This window comes from Oryctolagus cuniculus, chromosome 3, assembly GCF_964237555.1.
Source record: "Oryctolagus cuniculus chromosome 3, mOryCun1.1, whole genome shotgun sequence".
Taxonomy (NCBI): Eukaryota; Metazoa; Chordata; class Mammalia; order Lagomorpha; family Leporidae; genus Oryctolagus; species Oryctolagus cuniculus.
Window position 1 is genome coordinate 33,298,691 of NC_091434.1, and position 25,705 is coordinate 33,324,395.

The 25,705-nt window shown below is 37.6% G+C and overlaps 1 protein-coding gene across 4 annotated transcripts in view; it reads right to left on the reverse strand.

Moving 5' to 3' along the window:
- Window positions 1-25,705, reverse strand: part of ADAM23 (ADAM metallopeptidase domain 23) — a 170,093-nt gene that overhangs the window by 43,741 nt on the left and 100,647 nt on the right. For all 4 annotated transcript variants that reach the window (XR_011387146.1, XM_008259040.3, XM_002712550.5 and 1 more), the window contains exons 7-15: window positions 24,402-24,474; window positions 23,579-23,652; window positions 21,333-21,398; window positions 13,832-13,903; window positions 11,365-11,528; window positions 10,044-10,128; window positions 9,093-9,183; window positions 6,088-6,136; window positions 3,397-3,496 (exon numbers count right to left, since the gene is read on the reverse strand). Coding sequence is in view for 3 of the 4 variants with exons in the window: in XM_008259040.3 (XP_008257262.3) it covers window positions 3,397-3,496; window positions 6,088-6,136; window positions 9,093-9,183; window positions 10,044-10,128; window positions 11,365-11,528; window positions 13,832-13,903; window positions 21,333-21,398; window positions 23,579-23,652; window positions 24,402-24,474 (774 nt within the window). In the remaining variant the exon portion in view is untranslated. The remainder of the gene's footprint in view (window positions 1-3,396; window positions 3,497-6,087; window positions 6,137-9,092; window positions 9,184-10,043; window positions 10,129-11,364; window positions 11,529-13,831; window positions 13,904-21,332; window positions 21,399-23,578; window positions 23,653-24,401; window positions 24,475-25,705) is intronic.

Consider the following 25,705-nt stretch of genomic DNA (forward strand, 5'->3'; position numbering starts at 1 on the left):
CTAGTATTTAAGTTTCCCCCAGTTCCATGCAAGTTGGAACCTCATCTGCAAGGAGGACACTGGGAACTTCCCCAGTCGGACCCCGAATGCTGTCTTCAGTACTACCCAGCCCTTCGCTTCAGGTCTTCCTTGCTGTCCCATCTGGTGATGGAACAGTCTCTCCATGCTTTCCTTTGTTCTTCTTTAACAATAAGTTTTTGCTTAATTACTGTTATGAGAGGTCGTTATTGTCTCGGAATTCAAACTTCTGAATTTGTGGCCACATCATGTAATGCTTTAACATTACAATGTAATAATTTTCTATTCACTAACTTTAAAAACAGAAGATGTGCAGTTAATTTTACTTAGTTTCCAAGTTATTGGAATAATCTTCTTCCTATCTACAGGCAATTTCAGAAATCCAATGATGGATCCTTGGGCTTAAACCAGACACTTTCATATCCAACCAAGAAGGTGCTGTTTTCTCAGGCATGATACTTTTTAATTAGCTGATAAACTCCAAGGTAAGTAGAATTAGCCAAGTCCATTATAATTTAAAATCCTAGAAGCTCACATTAGCTTATTTCACCCATTTAAACACATTGAAGCTTTCAGATTTCTGCTGCAATGAGATCGATGCCGTGAAAGGCAGGCTGCCTACTTCAGTGATGCAAGATCACTTCAACAGTCCAATTTATTTTTCTGTAGCCTTACTGAGATTTTATAAAGATGTCAGGCATCACGTTCTCATTCCCTGACTTCAGCAGTACCACTCAATTATTGGTATGAAATAAATTTTTCTGTCATTTATCCAGGTAAGTCACTGATTTTAAAAAAAACTTAACATGATTTTACTGCTCTCTCATTGCAGAGTATTAAACATTTCATGTTGCAATGAACTATGTTTGATTTCAAAATAGCATTGTTAAAGGAAATATGAAATTTGCCATGTTAGAATTTCTCTACTATCTACCAATTAGCAATAATCCCATCTTTCTGCCTGTTGAGTCACTTCCATTTCCAAAAATGTTACTATATCATAGGTCCACGGATGTATCCAAAAGCTGTACAGCCAATAAGTTTGAGAATTATGGCTTTGCTGGAATTTAGACAGTATGATGCATTTACAACATTCTGTGTAATAGTCCCAAGAAGCCTGGGGCTCATCCTATAAATAAAAACATTCACATTTCTGCAGTAAAACTTATGAATATTTATACTATGAGGAATGAAGATTTTCAGTTTGGAACGAGTTTTACTGTCAAATATGTTTTTCTGTGAGCTCATAAAGAATTCTAGAAATTTTCAGTTTTTAAATTAAGAATTTTTGGATAAGGGACTGTGACATTGAGTATACAAATTTTGATGAAATGTCAGTTGACAAGATGAACCCCCTCAGGTAAAGAGACTATGCAATATAAATACATATATGTATTTATGGCATCCGTAAATACCTTGGACAATTTTCTAGATAGCATTAATAGTAATGCTTTCTGCCTAAGAAAACAGACCACATACACACACCCCAATGGAATAGATTCCAGAAATTAATCCACATATCAACAACCAAATGATGTTTGACAAAAGTGCCAAAAACATACACTAGAGAATGACTGCCTCTTCAATAAATGGTGCTAGAAAACTGGATATTCATACACATAAGACTGAAATATGATCCCACCACCCCTCACTGTATTAAAAAAAAAAAGCAACACAAAATAGACCAAATATCTAAAGATTAGACACCAAACTACTGGAAGACATATGGAAACACTTCAAGATATTTGTACAGGCAATGATGTTTTTGGCTAAGACCTCAACTGCACAAGTAGTAAAAGAGGCAAGTGGAATTATATCAAAAATTAAAAAGTTTATACAGGAAGAAAACAATCAAAAGAATGAAGAAACAACTGAGAGAATGGAAGAAAATATTTTCAAACTATTCTTCTGACAAAGGATTAATATCAAAATATATAAGGAACTCAAAACACTCAGCACCAAAAAATTTTTTAAAATACAATCTAGTTAAGAATTGGACAAAGGATCTGATAGATATTTCTCAGAAGAAAAAATATAAATGACCAACAAATACAAGAAAATTCCTCAACATCACTAGCCACAAGGGAAATGCAAATCAAAACCACGATGAAATATCATCTCATTCCATTTAGAATGGCTATTATGAAAAAAAATAAGTAAATGCTGGCTGGTAAGGATGGGAGAAAAGGGAACCCTTAAATACTGATGTTGAGAATACAAATTAGCATAACCACTATGGAGAACAGTATGAAGGTTCCTTAAAAAATTAAAATAGATCTACCATATGACACAGCTACTCCACTTCTGGATATACATCTAAAGAAAATGCAGCACTGTTCATAATAGTGAAGATATGGAAGCAAACTAGATGTCTACTAATGGACACATGGATGAAGAAAATGTACACATACACAACGGAGTATCATTCTGCCATAAAAGAATGAAGTCCTGTCATTTTCAGAAACATGGATGGAACTGGAAATCTTTATGTTAAGTTAAATAAGACAGTCACAGAAAGACAAATGCTATACCTTATCCATCATATGTGGAAATAAAAAAAAAATCAATCTGATCTTAGATAATGATTATTAGACTTTGGGAAGGGCGGATTGAGGAAGGATAAAGGGAAGTTGTATAATAGATAACAAAACACAGAGAAATAACAAGTTCTAGTGCTCTAGCATGGTGTGGTGACTAAAGTTCACAATAATGTATCATACACTGTGCAAAGAATTGGAAAAGAGGGGTTGGTAGGTTCCAAACAGTAAGATTAGGAAATGGAAAAGCTAGCTGCCTACTTTGATTACCTTACACTCTATATGTATTGAAATATTATCCCATAAAAATTTACAGACATTGCATGTTATTCAAAACATTTTTAAATAAAGTATTTTAAGTTAAAAATCAGTTATGCTCCTAGAAGGAATGCTATCAGATAAACGGGCTACAATAATATACTGGTTCTTTGAACAGTTCATGGAAGATGGAATTAAAAGATGAGCTTATTTAGGTGCTAAAATTTTTTTGATATCCACGCATAATTTTTCATAATATACATTTCCACCAGGTTTGTGAAAGCTCCTTGTATTTCATCTTAACCGAACCTATCTCTTAGCATCAGGGTAAAAATCCCAAAAAGAAAATTTCAAGGATATTTTAATGAAAGGATTTTTGCTTTGGTGGGGGGAGGATTTGGGAGACTCTGAAGACTGACTCTACAGTTTTTTACTCATTTAAATAAGACTCAGTCTTCAACATTGTGTAATCAAGTATGAATCTGACAGACAAGAAACCCTCTTTCCAAGACAAGTATCTGATGCTCAGCACTGTTTCACTGCTAAACATTGCAGAAGTGATCACACTTTCTAAGTTACTAACCTTTGTCGGTCTGTTGAAAAGACAGGCTCCACCCCCTCTCAGCAGAAAGTCTCTATACTCCAAAATGCTGCATTTTGAAAATTTTCGGGAATGAGATACCCTGAGGAAACAAAGAATCAATCATGTAAATAGCTTGCCAAAAGCAGTCATCAGAGAAAACTCCTGAATTAGACCAGTCACTCTGGATTCAGATGAATGTACATATTTTGGACAAGGTACTGATATTCAAATTGTCAAGGAAGTTCGTGTGATAGAATTTCAAAAAAATAAAAATAAAAGAAAGAAAGAAATTCATAGACAAATCACAGAATTGGAGGCTAGGTTACAACCTTCTCAGCAGTTAAACCCTTTTTTCGACACAGCTTGAAACGATGTTTTTCAAAAATTCATCACAAAATGTCGTCACCGAGGCTATATTTTAAAGTGTGATTATTTCTATTTGCTGTCTCAGTAAAGGCTGTGCTGCCTCTCTCCAGAATAAAAGGAGCTCATGTCCCAATCAGAAGAGTTGTGAAGGTCAATGTATTAAAGACAATGTATTGCAGGCTTTTATAATGCAACTCGGGTTATTAAGGAAATCCTAAAGAGATGTTACATGTGAGGGTACTTGAAAAATTTTGAGAAAAATGGAATATAAGTTTATTTTGGTGCAAGAAAAAAAAATTTTTTTGACAGGCAGAGTGGACAGCGAGAGAGAGACAGAGAGAAAGGTCTTCCTTTTCCATTGGTTCAACCCCCAATGGCCGCTGCAGCCTGCACGCTGCGGCTGGTGCACCGCGCTGATCTGAAGCCAGGAGCCAGGTGCTTCCTCCTGGTCTCCCATGGGGTGCAGGGCCCAAGGACTTGGGCCATCCTCCACTGCACTCCCGGGCCACAGCAGAGAGCTGGACTGGAAGAGGAGCAACTGGGACAGAATCCGGCGCCTCGACTGGGGCTAGAACCTGGTGTGCCGGCGCCGCAGGCGGAGGATTAGTCTATTGAGCCGCAACACCAGCCTGTGCAAGAAAATTTTAAATTCTATGCATTATTTTTCATAATACACATTTTCTGTGAAATTTTTGATGACTATCTGTATGAATTTCAGAATTTTTCTCACCAAATTAACTTACCTTTCAATCCTGCTTTCCATAAACTTTTGGAAGTACCCCGGTACATATGTACATGTGTCTTTAGTGTGTATGTAAACATACAATGAAAATAGAATTAGGATGAGTGGCCATGGATAACAACTCCTTGTTCTTAATTTCTAATACCACTTGGTGGTAGTCAGGATTTAGCAAGAACATAAAATGAGTCTCTCTGCAATTTACTTAATCAAATTATTATCTGTATGTCAGTACACAGGTGGATATCCTACACAAGGTCAAGGGTCAGTTGAATCAGAGACAGTGATTCCTTAGAAATATTTGATTTGAGAATGGCAGAACACTTCTTCTGGGAAATAATCCAATGGGTTAATGTGTTCTGATGGGTAAGGGTAGCTTATATGTGATCTCTTACCAGGACTATATGGAAATATGTACTTAAAAGAGTAAACATACCTTTAAATAGTTTTATTATATTCTACAGATAGTCCAAAGACTCACTTAGAAATTGGGAGTGTAAAAGAGAGAAGACTTCTTATAGAAACCAATGCTGCTATATTCTTACAGCAGTTCTCTGCAAAGCATGTGTACACCATTAATTCTTAACCATGGAACAACAGTAAGGGGACCATGGAAACTGTTTCAATTTTTATCTACACTTCTAGAAACATATTCTAAGGCAGAGGGAATAATGGCTGACTCTGGCAAACCCTCACTTTCATACTCCGCTTCTCCCCAGGAGCTGCACTCCTGGGAGGGTCTGCTAGGAAGATCAGGAAGGGCTCTGCACAGCAGGGCAGGTTCTCTGGCAACCCAGGCCCAGGAATGGGGTAGGGCCAGAAAGGGAAAATGTGCTGGGCAGGTGTCCAATAAGGCAAAGAAAACAGGAGAGGCACAGGGGTGAAGAAACCTCTCTGCCTCCTAGGACTGGGCTATAGAGCTTAGGGGCAGTGGGGCATAGTGGTTCCACGGAGGCAAAGACCTCCGGGAAAGCGGGCAATATTTCCAGGCCTTGGTTCACTGAAGCAATTGCAGCTCTGGGGAAGCTGCTCTAGTTCCCAAAGTATCTGCCAGACAGAAGAGAGGATAGATGAGGGGATGTTCAAGTTCTTTCATAGAAGACTGCCTAATTTAGACACAAATCTGTCTTAATAATTAAAAAGTTTCATGGATTAGAGAAGCATTATAGTAGTATTTTATTGCTGTAAATATACATTTACAAGTTCCTTAAAATGTAAATTGATGACTAAAAACGTAAGTTGATGACTAAATTGATTTTTACTGCCTGTGTCAGGTAGACAACCAGCTTTTATTCTAAGTGTACTAAAAAATTAATGTCTTTCCTAAACTTAGAAGCATTTAGTAACGTGCTTCCTTTAAGGGTTAATGAGAAGTAAAGGAGCTACAACACTTTGCTTTTATCACCAACCTTAAATTAAAAAATTAAAATACAAAATGAATTAGTCCTTTCTGTTTTAAAATACAGGCAATTAATTATTGGATTTACACTAAGTGCTTAGCTAAAAGACCAAAACTTGAAAGCTTGTCTCTACGTAACAATTTTAGCAGAAAGCATGTATCAAATACAGACATAATAAAATCTTACCCTGTTTCCTCCATGATGCAGCCACCCCAGGATTCTGTGCAGTCACATTCTAGTCCAACAAACAATAAAAAGCAGCAGAGGAAAAAGGAAACAACAAAATTTACATCTTCAGATTACATATCAGCCCTTGTAAGAATTCCGTATTGCCAATTCCATGCCAAATAAAAACAGAATGCAAAGTCTCATAGAACAAGATTGATTTCTTTTAAATTAATATGTCCTTATCCTTTTTAGAAGTATAGGTTGCTGGCTAAGAAACCAATCTACAATAAATAAAATTATTATTTCATTTTTATAACTCAAACAATTCAATTACATTCCCAGTTCCAACAATCAGCAACATATACCCTAATCTAGAAACTAGAAAGCCTATGTTAGGGGCTGGCGCCATGGCTCACTTAGTTAATCCTCTGCCTGTGGTGCCGGCATCCTATCTGGGCACCGGGTTCTAGTCCCGGTTGCTCCTCTTCCAGTCCAGCTCTCTGCTGTGGCTGGGGAGGACAGTGGAGGATGGCCCAAGTGCTTGGGCTCCTGCACCTGCATGGGAGACCAGGAAGAAGCTCCTGGCTCCTGGCTTCGGATCTGCATAGGTCCGGCCCTAGTGGCCATTTGGGGAGTGAACCAACAGAAGGAAGACCTTTCTCTCTGCCTCTCTCTCTCTCTCTCACTGTCTATAACTCTACATGTAAAATAAAAAATTTTTAAAAAAAAGACAAGTGAATGCCTATGTTCTAGTTCAAGTTAATAGGCAAGTGACAATATTTCATGGATATCAATGCTTCCATTTCTATACTGAGCCTATTCGCCAGAGCGAATTTGAGGTTTATACATGATAGTGTGCCTATGTGCTCTCCATGAACTGTGAAACTATGCAGCCCAAATGCAATGAATCATCACTGAAGTCCTTAGAACAGAGAGCACTGGAAATTAAAGAATTCAATTTGCTAGAGGCAAAGCAAGGATCTGCCAGGGACTTGATGAAAGTTTAGTATAAGAGACCAATCTAAAATAGAGGTGTATATAATTACTTAAATTAAATAACAAACATAAATATAACTTACTCAGATACTAGAGATTTACATTTTAATATCATGATAGGCTTGTCTCTTCATCTGTATTTTCCTATTCTGTGTTCTATCATGAGGAAAGTTATTTTTTAAAAAAAAGACCTGCAAGTGCGTTTTTAAAAATTCACAATTCAAAGCTAGTGAATTAGCTGCCTACACAGTTGACAAAATAATTAAGAATTTTTGGGAAGCCATCAGGGATGAACTTTATTTCTTATCATACTCCACTATCCAATGGAGTAACACCTCTAAGCTGACCCTAGCACTGGCCTCTTGCTGGCCCCAAGGTTTTCAAACAAGGTAATAAACCTAATTATACTTCTTTCTAATTGTGAGACATCTATGCCAGCTGATGAAACTCCAACATTACCTTTAATATGTACTGGGTGTTTCCTCGGGAAAGCAAATACTTTGAGTGTGATACTAATAAATGAATGTGGGAATCTGCAGAAAGCACTAGACACCTGTGATAACCATGTAACTTGATGATAATGTATCCCTTAAGGGAACCAAGAAGCCCATGGATATACATTTTATTTCAATTTTTTCCTAATATTATGCATAATTGACATAAAAGTATGAAATGCAGGCATGTTAAGGTGGATTTTGCCCTTATCTTCCCTGAGGAAGTAGGGGTGGGAAGGGAGACACTTATTCCCAGCATCTCATATTTTCACAGGAGGGAGGGGACTTCCACTTAACTGGATAGTTCAAGTGAACACAATGATCTTTCTACAAGATCACATCATAACATTTGTGGACCCTGACACCACAAAAATATGCTAAAAATTATGATGTACTACCACGTTTGTATAAAGAGAAATACCAACCAAGTTGGAGTATATTCTGATTTTTAAAGAAATTAAAATTTTTCATGGACTCCTAAAATTATGTTGAGTCCATGAAGCCAGCATTTTGGTGCAGCAGGTTAAGCTGCTGCCTGCAGCAGAGTCCCAGCTATTCCAATTCCAATTCTGGCTGCTCAACTTTTGCTCCAGCTCCCTGCTTGTATACCTGAGAAGGCAGAGAAGATGGCCCAAGTCCTTGGGTCCCTGCCTCCCATGTGAGAGACCTGGATGGAGTTCCTGGCTCCTGGCTTCAGCCTGGCCCATATCAACCCTGGCCACTGTGGCCATTTTGGGAGTAAACCAGTGGACGGAAGATCTCTCTCTCTACTTCTCACTCACTCTCTCTCTCTCTCTCTCTCTCTGTAACACTGTCTTTCAGATAAATAAATAAATCTTTAAAGAAATAACGTTGAGTCCTAGATCTTTTGCCCACACAACAAGTCAGCCCCTCTTTCCTTCTACCTCTCATCTGATTCGTGAAAAAAGTGACAGCTAACAGTCATGTGACACACTTTCCTGCTGGATGGGATCTCTGGCTCGTACTCCCTCTCACTCATCTCCACCCTCCCCCCATAAGAGGAGAATCCTAGCCTCTACTACCTGTATGCTCAAAAGGCCCAGGGGGCAGGATCTTCCTGTAGCACCTCCTCTAACTTTTCTGATGCAATCAGATGGAGTTTAATCAGAGTTTAAACCTGAGCTCTTTTTGGACTCCATGTCTAAGTTATTTCCCAATCTAATGATACTATTGCTAACTTTGTGATGGAGCTTCATCTAGTGTCTTGTGTCTATTCAACTGGTTAGAGGCCAGAGGGTAAGTATTTACCATCTCCAGTTCTAACACTGTTCAGTGTGAGAAAGAGCTAATGCATGTGCTAAGAAACTGGATACGATTTAAGAATTCTGAAAGTTCTGCACCCTAAACAGATTAAGAATGACCTCAAGTTGCTCATCTTATAAATCTTTTAGAGGAAAGTGATAAACTACAATTAAACTATAATGACTTTGAATGGAGAGTATTTAGTGACTGGACATGCATTGTACGGAGAGAATGACACATAAAAGTGAGTAAGAAGGTCGATGTACGTACTTGGCTTTCTGCTAGAAGGTTCCCATTGGATTCCAAGGTTTTGAGCCAGGCTCTGCGATAATACTTGTGCCACTGCCATTGGAAGACCATACTGTTTTTCAGAGTTGAAAGTGTGTGGGAAACATTTGAGAGAGTGCACAGAGCTAGTTATTATTTCTTAATTGTCACCATGTATCATCTCAGTTCCCTAAGCAGAGCCTCACAGCATCTAAGCATGGCATATGCTCCTTATCACTTCTTCCTTGCAACTGGGCTCAAGAAGCAGAAAGCCCTGCTCACTGTGTGGCAGCTCTTAGAACTTGAAATTCTTACACATAGAAACATAAAATACAAATCACAGAAGGCTGTGCTCCACCAAGAATACATTCAACTTACTACAGATACATAAATAGCTGAATTACAGCTATTGGGATAACCTGATACCACACATTCCAGTATCAATCAGATATAATTTAGATATAATTGGTTAGGGTTTTTTGGTTTCTGTTGCCAACTGAGAATTCCCTTTAGAAAAATTCAAAAAATTTGTTTCAACCTGTTCCACAAGTAGGTAGAATGAATAAATAAAGATTTTAGTTGGAAGAAGGAAAAGACGCTAACACTGTAAACCCATTGATTTAAACGAGTTAAATCTAGCATGGGTAGAAGAGTACTATAACTAAAAAAGGGGGGAATTAGGAGCCTATAAAAACTAAACTCTTTATCTATAGGGCCCTAAAAATCTCTGGGCCAACCTTTGGTTTGTATTTGCCTGATAAATATAAAAAACTACCACTGAGATACCCAAAAATATCATTATGAACCTAAGAGACCACTTGGATTACATCTGATAGTAAAAGCCACTCACGCTACATTCTCAATGTCATCATTCTAACAAACATAAGATGGATGTAAACTGGGCAATAGGGAAGAAAGAAAAGGGTCTATTTTATGAATATTGACAAAATTTACCTCATTCACACCAACTCCTCTTGTGCGAGAACAGACACCTCCAAAGAAACTCAGACTGCTTCTCTTATAGTGGAATGTCACACGCCTTTAAAAACAAAGTGTTATTAGAAAAAGAGTGGTCATTATATAAACTCTCCCCAAACACAAACACTCTTCTACTCCGAACATCCCCAAACCATCCTCCTCCAACTAATCAAAAATTGCATTTTAAATATATGTTGTTATAGTTGCTTTAAAGTTATGTTATATTGAATAATTTCAGCTGAGCAAGTATTAACTGAACATCAGATTCTGGCACAGAAATTGAAAACACAAAGATAAAAGAGATCACAACCCTTGACTTTTTTCTAGTATGATGTATATAGCAAAATATTGCTATAAATTGCTGATTAAAGACAGAGAAGGGGCTGGCACTGTGGTGCAGTGGGTTAACGCCCTGGACTGAACCACCAGCATCCCATATGGGTGCCGGTTCTAGTCCTGGCTACTCCTCTTCCGATCCAGCTCTCTGCTATGGCCTGTGAAAACAGTAGGAGATGCCCTAAGTCCTTGGGACCCTGCACCCACGTGGGAGACCTGGAGGAAGCTCCTGGCTCCTGGCTTCAGACCAGCGCAGCTCTGGCCATTGTGGCCAGTTGGATGGAAGACCTCTCTCTTTCTCTGCCTCTCTTTTCTCTGTGTAACTCTATGACTTTCGAATGAATAAATAAAATCTTAAAAAAAAAAAAAGGGAGAAAACACAAGGAGAAAAGGGCAAAATCGAGAGGGAAATAAGAAGTATTTTGTTTTGAGTCCAGAGTCTTAGAGGACTGTCTGAAAACATCTATACATGTGGTACCCTTTTTCTTAGTAAGGAAAAGTTCATTTTATTCTCTAGCTCTTCTAAAAAGTCTACATTTTCTATTCTTTTACAGTTGGGTCTGGCCTTATCACTATTCTCTAGCAAATGATCTATTGATGAACTGACTCAAGAAGTCTGCTTTACAAGGAGCCAACTAAGCTGGGAAAAGTGCCTGTTTGCCCCTTCCGCTGCCTGTCATTCTTCCAGACTGTAACAAAGGCAGCAGTTCCAGCAGCTATCTTGGATCATGTGTTCCAGCTTGAGGATGGAAGGTACATGTGCTAGAATTAGCAGCTGTGGAACCAGTAGCATCTCAGCACTGGACATCCTACCTCCATGCTTCTTATATGTCAGAGAGAGGACCTAACAGAAATCTTGTTCAAGTCACGACTTCCTGATATGCAACTTAACTAGTACAACAAAGGGATAAAGATCAATGTCAAACTAAAGACTACAATAAAAGCTGCAGTGGGTACATACGAGATGAGGTGCACCGCGTCAGCATGCTGCTTGATACGCTGCCGGTATTTGGAGAACTCATGGAGCATCTGCACAGGGTTGTTGGTGATGTCAATGTGATCCTTCTCAGTCCAGGTCTCCACAGCCACCAGGACAACCCTGGTGTTGAGCTGCTCCTTATAAATCTGAGGGTATACAACAGGACAGGTGCAGGAGGAAAACACTGGGTCAAACATGCACGTTCAGTGAGTTAGTCAGTGGAAGGACAGGAAGGGAGAGGTGAGAGGAGAACATGGGGTCATAATTAGCCCATCACAGAGAATCTTCCTTTTCTTTCTCCTAACCAAGAGCAAAAGTAAAGAAAGAGAAGACAATCAATCACATGCATTCTCATGTCACCAACTCTCCTTATTTCAATCCAGATCAGCATAGTTAGTGGTCTGGCATTTTACCGGGGGCTGAACAACAGGAATGTCACGATTTGAAAGTTAGGACATAAATTGAGGATAAGATGCAGTAAAATCGTCTTTCCAAACCTCATAGGAAGTTAACAGGTTGGAACTTGATATACCAGGTTGGAGTAAGGGCAGTACAACTAGTTATCCCAACAGGCCTGGAATACATCACTAACTCTTTGGACAAGCACCAAATAACATGGCTGGCTTGCCCTTGGAGATCAGGTTACATGAAAAGTAAAATAACACTGGGAGAGAATCACTGCTCTAAGGTCAAAAGACAAAAGAGTGTATTTATGTTCCTCATCTCATTCTCAACAAAACGTGAGTTGCTACTCTTTTGCTCTCTTGCTCTACTTTGGCCCAATAACTAAATTGACGCAATTAAGCATCTTTGAATGTTGTGATTTTGTCCTATTGTCAAACTAATTAAGAAAACAGCAAATGATCTTTGAATACACTGAAGGTGAGGAATGCCATATATAATGTCTCTTAAAAGTGAGTGACTGCTTTAGAACCTTAAATGGTAACCCAAAATAAATCATTACATGGAGCAGAACATGTGCTAACCTGACTTACTCCACAAATGCTAACAACTGAACAGCGTCTGCAGAGGCAATGCATTTCAATTCTCTTTCCATATTCACTTATATTTTTCCTCTGAGAACACTAATAAAAACTGAAATTAAAGAAAATTAATAAAACAAGTATAACGGGCTCTCAGAGGTTCAATCCTAACTCTATCTGATATTCTTTTGCACATCTGTGCCTACCAGACACAAATACGTTTATGAGTAGCTGCATGATTGAATGTTTCTGGACCACTGAAAAAGCGGAAACGAGTCTGGTGTTGTGGCACACAAGGTGAAGCCACTGCTGTGACACAGCATTCCATATCAGAAGGCCAGTGCCAGCCCCACATGCTCCATTTCTGCTAATGTGCCTGGGAAGGCAGTGGAGGATGGCCCAAGTAAGTGCTTGAGCCCCTGTACCCAGGTAGGAGAACCAGGATGGAGTTCCTGGCTCCTGGCTTCGATCTGACCTAGATCTGCTGCTGTGGCCATTTGGGGAATAAACCAGCAGATGGAAGATTCTCTCTCTCTCTCTCTCTCTCTTTCTACCTTTCAAATAAATAAATATTTTTAAAAGAACAACTCTTTGGAGTACATAAAGACTATTTAGATGGTTGGCAATTTATAAAGAGTCTTTTTTTCAAGTTAAGAGGAAATGTACCATAAATATCAGATAAAATACATTTAGTTGAATATAACAGCATTTCACATTAGAATATATAAAGTAGTATGCTATATTTTATCTATGTACAACTAGTCAAATTGAATTGTTCATTGGAACATAACGTATACTATCCAGATCTATGGAGTCCTACTTAAGGGAAGAAAAAGGAAGAAAAGCTTAACATCATTTTGTGTATCGTTCAAAATGAGAGGAGAAATCATATCAATATAAAAGGTTTGTAGAATTAGAAGTCTTTTACTGCTTCACATTAGTTTTATTCTGGACCTGCACTTAAGTCTGTGACCTAGAAATAAAATCTCAAACATTTCACCACTGGGAACACTCATTTGTGTCCTTAATGAAACAATTACTTCACAAATGCTGTTACCTATATACATCGCTACCTCAATCTATTGATTCTGTTCTGCTAACACCATACGTTTAAGAAAAGTACAACTGATCATCAGGAGTGTCATGTACCTACTGTAACTCACACTCTCCTGGGAGCCAGCTCTCCTGGCTGCCTTTGTCCTCTGGTGACAACAAGGCCCAGCCATTACTGAGAAGCATTACTAATGCGTCTTTGGGATTACAAGAAGAATTACCAGTCCCCTGTAACTGACAGTAGTACCTCCTGTGAAGCAGCCTGTCCCATCATTTCTTAGCCAGATGAACTTCAGGCCTGCATTTTTACCTTTGTCCAGGAAATAACTGACGTTACAAGTAAGCAAAGAGGGGTAGATATTTAAACCATTCCATATGGGTAACAATCAGTTCAAGAAAATGGAGATACTCACAGAATCCACAAGGTTGACCACAGACTTTGCAAAGTTGTTGGTATGTGCATGAGACGAGCGATGCTTCTTATACTGGGGAGGGGGGAGATAGTGGGAGGAATAAAAATGTAACAGTCACTGCTAAATCACAATCTGAAGGTAAATTTCACAATTCTGTAAAACGTAAACCTTGTAGCAGCAGTGAACATGCCGTTTAAAAACACAGAATTTAGGGATAAGTACTCAGGACACGTGGGATGCCCACGTACCATATCAGAGCACCTGAGTTTCAGACCTGGCTCCACTCCTGCTTGCAGCTTCCTGCTGATGCACACCTAGGAAGCAGCAGTGATGGCTCAAGTACCTGAGCCTCTGCCGCCCACGTGGCAGGTCCAAGTGGAGTTCCAGGCTCTGGCTTCAGCCTGGCTCAGCCTTACTTGTTGCAGGCATGTGGGGAGTGAGTCAATGAATAGGAGTGTTTCTCTGTGTGTGTGTGTGTGTGTGTCTCTCTCTCTCTCTTTCTCTCTCTCTCTCCCTCTCATAAAGGAAATAAATAAATAAAATTATTTTTAAAAAGAAAGTGTCTTGGGCAGCACTTTGATACTGCCCCCAATATGAAACGGATTTGTCATGCGTTGAATACAATTCTTCAGAGGAACGCCTCCTCCAAATGAAACCTTTTGTTCGAATGCTCAAATCAGAGCAAAAAGGAAGCCAAAAAATACAAAAGAATTGTCCAATAGCTTAAGATTATTTATGATTATTTAAGAATATAAATAAAAGCAAAGTAACTAATACTTCTATAACAAGAGTTAGAGAGCTATGTTTTTAGCAAGGACTTGTTTGTTTGTTTATTTATTTATTTTTGACAGGCAGAGTGGACAGTGAGAGAGAGACTAGTTTATTTTGCTCAATGTGTCTTTAAAAAGACATTTGAAAACTGAAGTCTACCGCAGGAAGATCACGCCCTCTACTGGTCCATGAGGATATTATGTTTTACAACACGAAACAGAAGCACAATGGAAACTATCATAGATTCGCACAAGCCTTTGAAACTAATCTTTAATTATAATTACTCAATAATGCATTTTCATGAAAATTAAAAATATTTCCACATTGGAAAATAATATTCTTCTTTTCCCAATGTCCTACTTTTACCGTATGATTTTGTCAGAACCCTTCTTTTCTTTCTCTAATCTTGTGTCTACGTATTTTAAACAAGGGATGTACATCTCAACGCTTACACATCTGATGTCTAGTTTTTATTACACCAAGACTGCTGTGGCTGATGATAAATGTGTAATAAATTAATTAATATGCTATTAGTAGCATTCACTAATTCATAACAATTTGGTATAATATTATTATTCATGTTATTGCTACCACTGTGCATGACAATCTGACCAAAACTGTCTTTATGTGTTCTTTTAAACTGAACTTCAATATATGCATGCAACTAGTTCATAAAACATCATATTAATCTAAAATTTTCAATCACTGTAAAGAGTTTTCTATACTTAGCAAAAGAAGTTTCTGTAATAGCTCCATATTTTAAATTGCCTAGCAAGTTCCACAAGCTGAAAAATCTCAGATACCTTTAAGATTAAAAGTTTCAACATAAAGTTTCTTGGGGTGATGAAAAGTTTTGGGACTAGACAGAGGTAACTAGCAATTCTACAACATTGTGAAGGTACAAAAATGCCACCAAATTGTAGACTTAAAAAAAAAAAAGTCTTGGTATTATGAAACACACATTACAAAAAGAAAGTACAAACATTAGATAACATCTATTCTAACAGAGTGGTGTTAAACACCCATTAAAGTGAATTTTATTTTGTTTCTGAATATTAATTTTTACCTTTCAGATATTTCTTCCTATACTATAATAATCAAAGGAAAAATTACAAGTTTAAAATAAATAAAATGAGGTCTTTGCAAAGTCTATCCAAATAAGCTCTTTCTTCATTTATTGCATAGATTTAATATTCAAGTCTCTCATTTTATTTTCACAAAGATCACTGTGCTGTGTATAGTTAGGGACTCAGAGGACATCAAGAATGAGAGCAGACAGACCTGCTGGGAAATTGCTGCAATCACTCAGGCAAGAGGTCATAGGGGCCGGACAGCCATAGAGAGAGGGGGCAGATTCCAGAAGTATGATGAAGGGAGATCCCCCAAGACTTGCTCATGTGTAAGATGTGAAATGTGAGCAAAGAGATGCACAAAAGATGACTTCTAGGCTTTGAAACTGAATAGATGGAAAATGGTGGTGCCATTTAAAATAATGACAAAGACTACGGAAAGAAGTTTAGGACTAGGGAGCTAAGAGTTCTGATTTAGAAATGTTAAATGTGGGGCCAGCATTGTGGCATAGCAGGTAAAGCTGCCGCCTGCAGTGCTGGCATCTCAGATGGGCACCAGTTGGTGTCCCAGCTGCTCCACTTTCAATCCAGCTACCTGCAAATGCACCTAGGGAAAGCAGCAAAAGACGGCCCAAGTGCTTGGGCCCCTGCTACCCATGTGGGAGACCTAGAAGAAGCTCCTGGCTCCTAGCTTTGGCCTGGCTCATTCCTGGCCATTGTGGCCATCTGTGGAGTCAACCAATGGATGGAAGATTCTCTCTCTCTCCCTCTCCCTCTCCTTCTCCCTCTCCCTCTCCTTCTCCCTCTCCTTCTCCCTCTCCCTTTCCTTCTCCCTCTCCCTCTCCCTCTCCTTCCCTCCCCCCCATTCTGTAGCTCTGACCTTCAGATAAGTAAACAAATCTTTTTTAAAAAGAAATGTCAAATGCAATATTCCTATCAACTATTGCAATAGAGACATGAGTAGGTGTTGGGAGTTGCGTGTCATGGAAGTTGAGAAATGAAGAAAATGCTTAAAAAAACTGACTGCCCAATGATGCTGAGAGAATAAGATGAGGACAGAAGAGTGACCACCAGACTTGTTCATCTGAAGTGCCGTTTAACTGAGCACTAGGATTTACTAGGAACTAGAATGCGTTTCTCCTACACCAAATATCTGCCCTCACAACTCTATGAAGTGGGTTTTGTCTTACCCAAATAACAAAGATCACACAGCTGGAGCTCAAAGCCTTCTCTGGATTGAGATGGGTGATGAACTTTTTCAGTCAATGATTCCTACTAAATAGTTCACATGCATTCCTAACAAGTCATCATTATTGGTAGGAACCCATAATTTGTTATGTGTACATAAAACAGAGTGGTTTTTAAGTAAGAAAAAACAAATGGGGATTATTGAAAAATATGTGTGTTCTCAGCACATATGTATACTTATTGACCTATACTTAACAATATGTAACAAAAAGGCAGGCAAACCATTTGCCTTTCATGTACATTAAAACATCCTAACCAGTTTCCCATTAGGCTGGAGTTTTTAATATTTTTTTAACTTAAGTGTCTTGGAGAAATGTCTGCAGACTCTTATCAAGGCTATAACTGGCTCACAAATTGGGTTCTGTCAGCCAGGTACCAAGATGATTTCTACAAAATTGAGGGATTTTTTTTGTTTCTAATTGAAAGCGACTAATAATGTGATGTCTGTTGAAAATAAGTGCATTTTCTCAGGCAGCCAATGTTAGCTTACTCTTAATTAAAGTGGTAAGTAAGCTTGAATGCAAATGCAGGCAACATATTTCTATTTCTTGCATGAAGGAGAACTAATTTTGCATATAAAGAAAAGTGTGCAAGCTCTATCTATGACAAAACTTACTTTCACAATTTCTGATCACTGAAAACAACTTACACTTGAACTGGCAAATTTACTTTTCTTCCCTGAACAAATGCAAATTCTTAAGAAATCTGACTCTTGAAAATAATTAAAATTAGAAGTTGACATCCAGCCCAAAGGCATCAGATATCACAATAACTGTATTGCTTCACACAGTATGAAAATGGTAAGATGAGAACTCTCAGTGGATGAGTGTTCTAAAGCCCAACAGCAAATATTCAAATATGAAATATTAGATGGATTAATTTTTCTACTCGGTTTTACTTTTAATATGTGAATTTAAATACTTTGTTCTGGGTTTTGATTTACTACTTTTTGGGGGCAATCAAATTCAAAAACTATCTTCACTTCATGAAAAATATTCCTCAAAAAGGAACTTTTCTCAACCCTAAAAAAAATCTTTGAAATATGACTCTTATTTGGAACTATTATGAGCTAAAACATAACCTGGTTTAAAGTAAAAGGAATATACTTAGTTCTGTTTTGTTAGTGCAGGAGTAATAGTTCTTTAAATTGTAAAAATCTTCTTAGGCAGATTCTTTTCACTTCAGGCATTACTGCCACTCAAAAACAAAAGCTTTGTCTTTTTTTATTTTAAAACATATATTCTCTCTAAATTTACTAGTACAAATGACCATTAGTTCTTTGCCATGATAATTATAATGAACTACTGAAAGTTACTGATAAAAGATGGATTATTAATTAAAGAGTTGATAGGCTAAATAGAGTAACTTCTTCACAGGATACATGGAGGAATCTATAGAAATTTTCCATCTATAAAACATTTTAAGAAGGGTCCCATTTTTTTATAGGTACTGAGATCTGCTCTCAGATTGCTTTGTATGCCTTCCCAAATATAGTCTAATGGAACAAGAGATTTGGAATTGCAAGGCAAGGTTTAGAATTGAATCTATTGATCACCAGCTACTTTGGAATGCACTTTGTGCATTCAAAGACACTGTATATATCTTAATTATTATTTCACTACTTTAAAAGCATTTGAATAATGGATGTTGGGAAAAGCTTACGCTCCTCAAGTCATAATTTCACAACATGGCACAACGCTCATGATTGAGAAGTAGCTGGAAAAAATCTTAACATTCCAATAATCAAAAATAATTCAGATGGGGGCTGACACTGTGGCATAGCAGGTTAAGCCACTGCCTGTGAAACCGGCATCCCATATGGGCACCTGGAAAAGCAGCAGAAGATTGCCTCAGTACTCAGATCCCTGCACTGAAGTGGGAGACCTGGAAAAATCTTTGGGCTCCTGGCTTCTGCCTGGCACAGCCCAGCCACTGTAGCCATTTGGGGAGTAAATCAGTGCAATGAAGATCACTCTCTTGCTCTCTCGCTCTCTCTCTTTCTCTTTCATTCTGTAACTCTGCCTTGCAAATAAATAAAAATAAATCTAAAAAAAATAATTCAGATTAAAAATTATCTTGGCTAAGCAAATTAACATGCTTTAAAATCTGACATGTTAGCCTTCATTGCCTAAACCGACTGCCCACACATTTGGCTTTCCTTTCCTTCGGGGAAGACCACTCCTAAATCGTATGTAATTCTGATAAAGTCTGCTCTTGACTAACTGCTATGTTTTGAATGGTCCCTGAACTCATGCAGAAATTTAAACCTCAAAGTCATAAATTAATGATACTTAGGGAGCTGAAAGTTTATCCAACTATCATGTTGAGAGGTGGGCCCTTTGGGATTGACTTAGATTGCTGGGTGGAGCCCCGTGATTGAATCCTAGTGGCATTTTAAGATAGAGTTAGAGACAGACGGGCACGCTTCCTGTCTCTGGCCATATGACGCTCTGTTCCACCTCTGCACTGGGCCAGCAAGAACACCATCAGGAGAGACTAAAGCAGCAGTGACTACCTGATCCTGGCTTCCAGAACCCCGTGTCAGAACAAACCTTCTTTATAAAGTTAACCTGTCTCAGTTATTTCTCTATACTAAAGAAAAGCTGACTAATATGCTAACATATCTTAAGCAATATTTTTTAAAACTACTGATACAGAAAATGAATCTTTATACAAAGTAGAAGGTATTCTATTGAAAAATGATATATTCAACACAAAATTCTTATTTGGCAATTAATGGAAAGCATTTATTAAAGAAGAGTTATTCAAATAAAGTTTAAATATAAATTGACAGCATTTTTAAAAATTTACATTTCAAAGTAAAGACTGTGAATTAGAATTTCACACTGTTCTTTTAGCAGAAAACATACAGTCTGCTAGTCCAATTTGGGGTTCTTTAAAATAAAACAAGGACTGGCCGGCGCCGTGGCTCAATAGGCTAATCCTCCACCTTGCGGCGCCGGCACACCGGGTTCTAGTCCCGGTCGGGGCGCCGGATTCTGTCCCGGTTGCCCCTCTTCCAGGCCAGCCCTCTGCTGTGGCCAGGGAGTGCAGTGGAGGATGGCCCAGGTGCTTGGGCCCTGTACCCCATGGGAGACCAGGAAAAGCACCTGGATCCTGGCTCCTGCCATCGGATCAGCGCGGTGCGCCGGCTGCAGCGGCGGCCATTGGAGGGTGAACCAACGGCAAAGGAAGACCTTTCTCTCTCTGTCTCTCTCTCTCACTGTCCACTCCTGCCTGTCAAAAAATAAAAAATAAAAATAAAATAAAATAAAATAAAACAAGGACTTAAAGATACTTGCAAATCAATCTGAATTTTCACTTCAATATTTTATAAGCTTTTCACCCATCTGATTTTAAAGCATTTTTAAAGATTTTCCTCTTTATAAAGTCTTTCCAAAAATGTAACTTCATTTCATGAAAACTACTGTTAGCATATTCAATTTTTAGAAGTAAAACTACACCAAAAATTACCACTGGCCTAAATATGTGGAGGAGTATCACAGTGATTGTTGAAGCCAGCTTCTACCAGCTTACAAGAGCCAACTGGACAGAGTTCTTCAGTCAGTGGCTTCACTTTGAGAGCATGAAATCCATAGTGGTACTATTTATACCATGAATATCAGCAAGCATTGTACATAAAGGCATTTTTTCCCCTAGAGAGCCAGGTGTTAAAATTCACCACTGACTAACATGGCACATTCAGTACTAGCATGTAACCTACTGTCCAAAACTTCAGCATACTCTAGCCTTCAACTAAGATATTTTATAAGGGAAATTGGTGGAGTACAGCTAAAAGTCTCTATCTTTAAGAGGGGCAAATGGAGAGCAAGAATTGTTTTTTATATTTCATGTGTTACTGAAATGACACACTCAATCACATTTTACTTCCACAGAAGTAACAAAAAATTATTCATTTTTCCAATATTTAAAGAAATAAATCATCAATGAAAGATAATACCTTTGCAAACACATTTATTATACATGTAAATCTCCTATAATTAGATTTATCACAAATAATAATAATTAGCAAGGAGAAAATAACACATTAGCAGAACAAAGACATGGAGAAAATGTAGGAAACAGTGGCCAAATATATATGATGTAAATACATGCATACATGTAGAAATGTAAAGAATAAGAATTTTAAATGAAGACAAGTAAAAAGTGCCAAATAGGTAGATCTATTCATTATGATCATTTTAAACAGATGGAAAGTTTTGAGTTACGAAAATTCTATAAAACCCACTGTCTCCAAACATCAAGAAATAAATCATGGCATTCAATATCTCTAAAACAATAATATCTAAACATCTTGTCTTTAATAAGTAACAAATACTGATTAAGTATACAGTAAAATGCATTCCTTATGATGCAAGCTATTGAACCTAAAACTCAGTGTACATTCTTACCGTTTTGTGATCATTAACAATCATAAGTTCCAAATATTTCATTTCTTCAAACACCCCGCGAGATGGCTGTGGAAAAGAGAAATATATGGTCGGAATACAAACTGATTCAAAATATCAATGTTCATTGTTAAGTGATAGATCAACTTTGAATTTCAGAACTCTTTGCTGCCTATTTATTTATAAACACTCTAGAAGAGGCCGGCGCCTTGGCTCACTCGGCTAATCCTCCACCTGCGGCACCAGTACTCCGGGTTCTAGTCCCAGTTGGGACGCCAGTTCTGTCCCGGTTGCTCCTCTTCCGGTCCAGCTCTCTGCTGTGGCCCGGGAAGGCAGTGGAGGATGCCCCAAGTCCTTGGGCCCTGCACCCGCATGGGAGACCAGGAGAAGCACCTGGCTCCTGGCTTCGGATCGGTGCAGCACGCTGGCCGTGGCGGCCATTTTGGGGGTGAACCAACGGAAGGAAGACCTTTCTCTCTGTCTCTCTCTCTCACTGTTTAACTCTGCCTGTCAAAAAAAAAAAAAAAAAAGCCACTCTAGAAGAAAGTTGGCTATGGAAATACAAATGAAGAAACACAAAAGGTGGGTAGACATCCAAATACTCTGAAAAGGACTGCATTTAATCACTACTAAAGCACTCACTGAGATAGGGGACAGCAATGTTGTTTTAGATTATTTTTATATATTTACATGTCAAAATATTTGACAGAAAAATGTATAACAAAATTCTGCTCAAATAAATAAATATCATTTCTTTAGCATTAAAATGTGAAAACATACTAATATCTGCTTAAAATTTCAAATAAAATCTATGTAAAATTTATTTCATAAGAATAGAATAAATTATAATTACCTCCAGGTAGATCTGAAACAGGGTCAATGTAGTCAAAGAGAAACATTAACTCACTGGAGGGAAATTCTGATAATCATGTCCAATTCTCAACCACACAACTTCTCAAAGGAACAAATACTGACAATTATTATATTCTAAAGTATTCTAAATTTTGATTTTTACTAGAGAATCCTTAAAGAGTAAAGGCAAAGTCAAAGGTATTTTTAAAAGTTCAAGGAAAATGAAATTAAAAGATGTGTTTATTTTGCTGCAATTTTTTTAAATCCATGCATTTTTTCATAATATGTATTTTTCCATTAACTTTTTAAAGATTCCTTGTATTTTAGTCCTCATTTACTTTTTTTTTTCATGTTTGGAAAATTAATATCAGTAGCTCTTTTTCCTTCGTACAAGCTTAGGGATGGACCTTGGGGAGAGGAAAGCAACCTAGCTAAAACATTACCAACCGGATCCTCAAAAACAAGCAAAACAGCACCTCTACGTTCAAAAAATAAATTACACCCATAGTCCGCATCATACTAACAGAGGCTCAGAAGAGAGAAGATAATTCAAACTTGAACTAAGTTTTTGATAGCTAGTGGTCTAATTTTTTCACAAAAAATTACATTCAGCAAAACATTATCTAAAATACGCAATTTCCACTACAGTTGCTCATTAAGTTATCTAGTAAATTACCATGTAATCTATAAACTGTGGAATTAATTCCTGGTTACATAGCATTGACCATGTAATTACTAAACAGTCCCCATCATTACAGCTTGCTATTCTATTATGAAAAACACGAGAAACATAATTTCAGTTACAAAGCCCATCTACATTTAACAGTACATGTGAGGTATAGGACAGTTGCTGATTATATAATTACATGGTTTTTATTTAGTCACTGTCATATTGGTAGTGGCCAAACAGGTTCATTCCATTCTGAAAACCACATCCTACTTCAAGGTTGAGCCCAACAGAGTTTTTAATTTAGAAGAAATACAAATAAGCATAATTACAAATATTTCAGAACTTAATTCTTCCTCCTACATCTTTTACTAACAGAAATGTTTTACATGTTATATAAGCCATATATTCACCACCACCCCCCAAAAAGGGCTGCTATACTCTCACTAGAAAAAAATGCTTTACACTATAATTTTCATATGAAATCACACATTCTTATATGCCATCAGGAATTACAGATCATCAAAATCAGTTTGAATCACTAATAGGAAAATGAATGAAAAGCAGTGTGTTGTTAAGGTAGAAATCAAAGAGATTTCTTGCTTTGGTAGTTTTTTAGGGAGAAGCTCTTGAGTCTAAGCTATTGGGGATGCACACAGATATTGTCTGATGGCTAGCACTCAGCTCAACTGAGACAACAGCCCCACCTCTGGCTCAGGGCCACACTCACATTCACTGCTCTCTTCCTTCTTTTCAGCCACTGTAATTCCGATAGAAAGGGCCACTGTGCACTGCCTTCCATACCTGTGTAAGAGAAAAATGAATACTAACATTTATGCTTGACTGAATTCCAATGGCAGCATGTTTTTCAATATGTGAAGGAATAGTGGCATTGATAATATGTCTTCTCAAGAACAAGATAAACCAAAGTGAAAAAAGTACACTGATCATTAAATATTTCACACTCCCATGGTCACACAAACAAGTAATTATCTCCCAAACATAATGAGCTATCCAAGATTCATTACAGGATGCCTATTTGACCTACAACCTTGACAACATCTGAAAATTTAAGAGAATTCTACTTGTTTAATTCATTTTAGAACTTAAAATATGGCATTCATTTTTGCATAAATTATTGAAGATGCTTGGCATTCATAGACAGCATAATATCATACACTCAATAATCCCAAAGAAGCTTTTGCCGACATTAGCTTACTTAAGATGCTTCAGGAGCAGAGCCTGAGAGGGAAGTGATGCAAGCTGGCTAAAGAGCATCAAGCCGTCAGGAAAATTTAAGATGAAACTTGCTGTAAATCCCTCTGCTAAATCTGGTTCAGTTCCTAACATGGCTTTGCTTCTGGACTTCATGATTCAGTCTTTCCATTCAAACAATTCTCCATGCCTCTTTTCACGAAAGCCACAGTTCACTCCATAGCCAGACACAGTGCTCACTCCACTACATTCCCCAATAAGCCTTTGTATCTTTCAAGTTCCACCAAGTCACAGCTCCTACTACATTAACTATGATGGCCACTCTAATTAAAACTTACTGAGATTCTTCATTTGTTTAGAATATTGTCCCGCCCTGATTTTCTGGATTACATGTGGTCGACCAGCACTTTTCTGCAACAAAAACAATTATAGGCAATGAAAAAAGCAAGATGTGAATGAGCCTCTATTGAATAGTGTTAGAACTTTCTCTAATGTTCTTCCTAAAGTGGAAACATTTATTTCAATTTTTTTTAGCTATCAAAAATGAAAAGCATGTCTCATTGAAATTTTAATTTTAAATAGAGCATCATACAATTGCCACAATTTAGATAAAAGCACAGTTATATTAACTACTCCTCAACCTTAACTTTCTTAAAGCCATGAATAGGAAATTCACAAGAAAGAAATAAACCCAGAAAGCTGGTGAGTATTTTTAAAAAATGAAAAATGCTGAGCACTTTACTACTCCTTTTAAAATGCAAATTTTTAATGAAATACCAACTTTTGCTACCAAATTGACAAAGGTTTAAAAGTTATGATACCCACAATTAATTACAGTCAAAAAGCACTCACATACATGACTGGTGGGAGTAAATTGCTAACATAGTTTGAGAGAGAAATTTAGCAATGTCTAACAACTATCCTGAAAATACTCATATTCTTTGCCTTAGAGATTGTCCTTTTAGGAATGTCCTATTACCATTACTATTATTCCTATTACTCCCATTGCTAAGTGCATAGTTGTGTGCCAGGTAATGTTCACATACACATTACCCAATTTTTATTTGTTATAAGAACCTCATACAGTACACAATTTATCTCCATTTTATAAATAAAGACATTAAAATTCTGAGATATATTATTGAGTTAATGTATGCTAAAATATTGACCTAACTTATTTAGAAATATACATTAGAATGTATCAATGAAAAACTGAAACAGGGAAGGTTATTTGGTCTGGTAGTTAAGACACTGCTTGGGACACCCACATCCCATATCAGAGTGCCTGAGTTTGAGTCCCAGCTCCACTGCTGAATCCAGCTTCCTGCTAATATGCATCCTGCTAGGCAGTCAGTGTCAGCTCAAGTAGTTGGATCCCTGCTAACAGGCTCCTGCCTTTGGCCTGGACCAGCCCTGGCTGTGGTAGGCTTTTGGGGGGTGAACCAACAGATGGGAGATCACTCTATGTGTCTCTGCCTTTCTCTTCCTATAATGTATTAGTTTTATAATCATAAAAATAACTATAAAATAATTCTGCTTAATAGATTCTATAAAAGACAATTAAAAGTTTTACTACTAATTTTTATCAGAGAGAACATGAATTCTCATTAGAAATATCCTATCCTGGGGCCAGTGCCGTGGC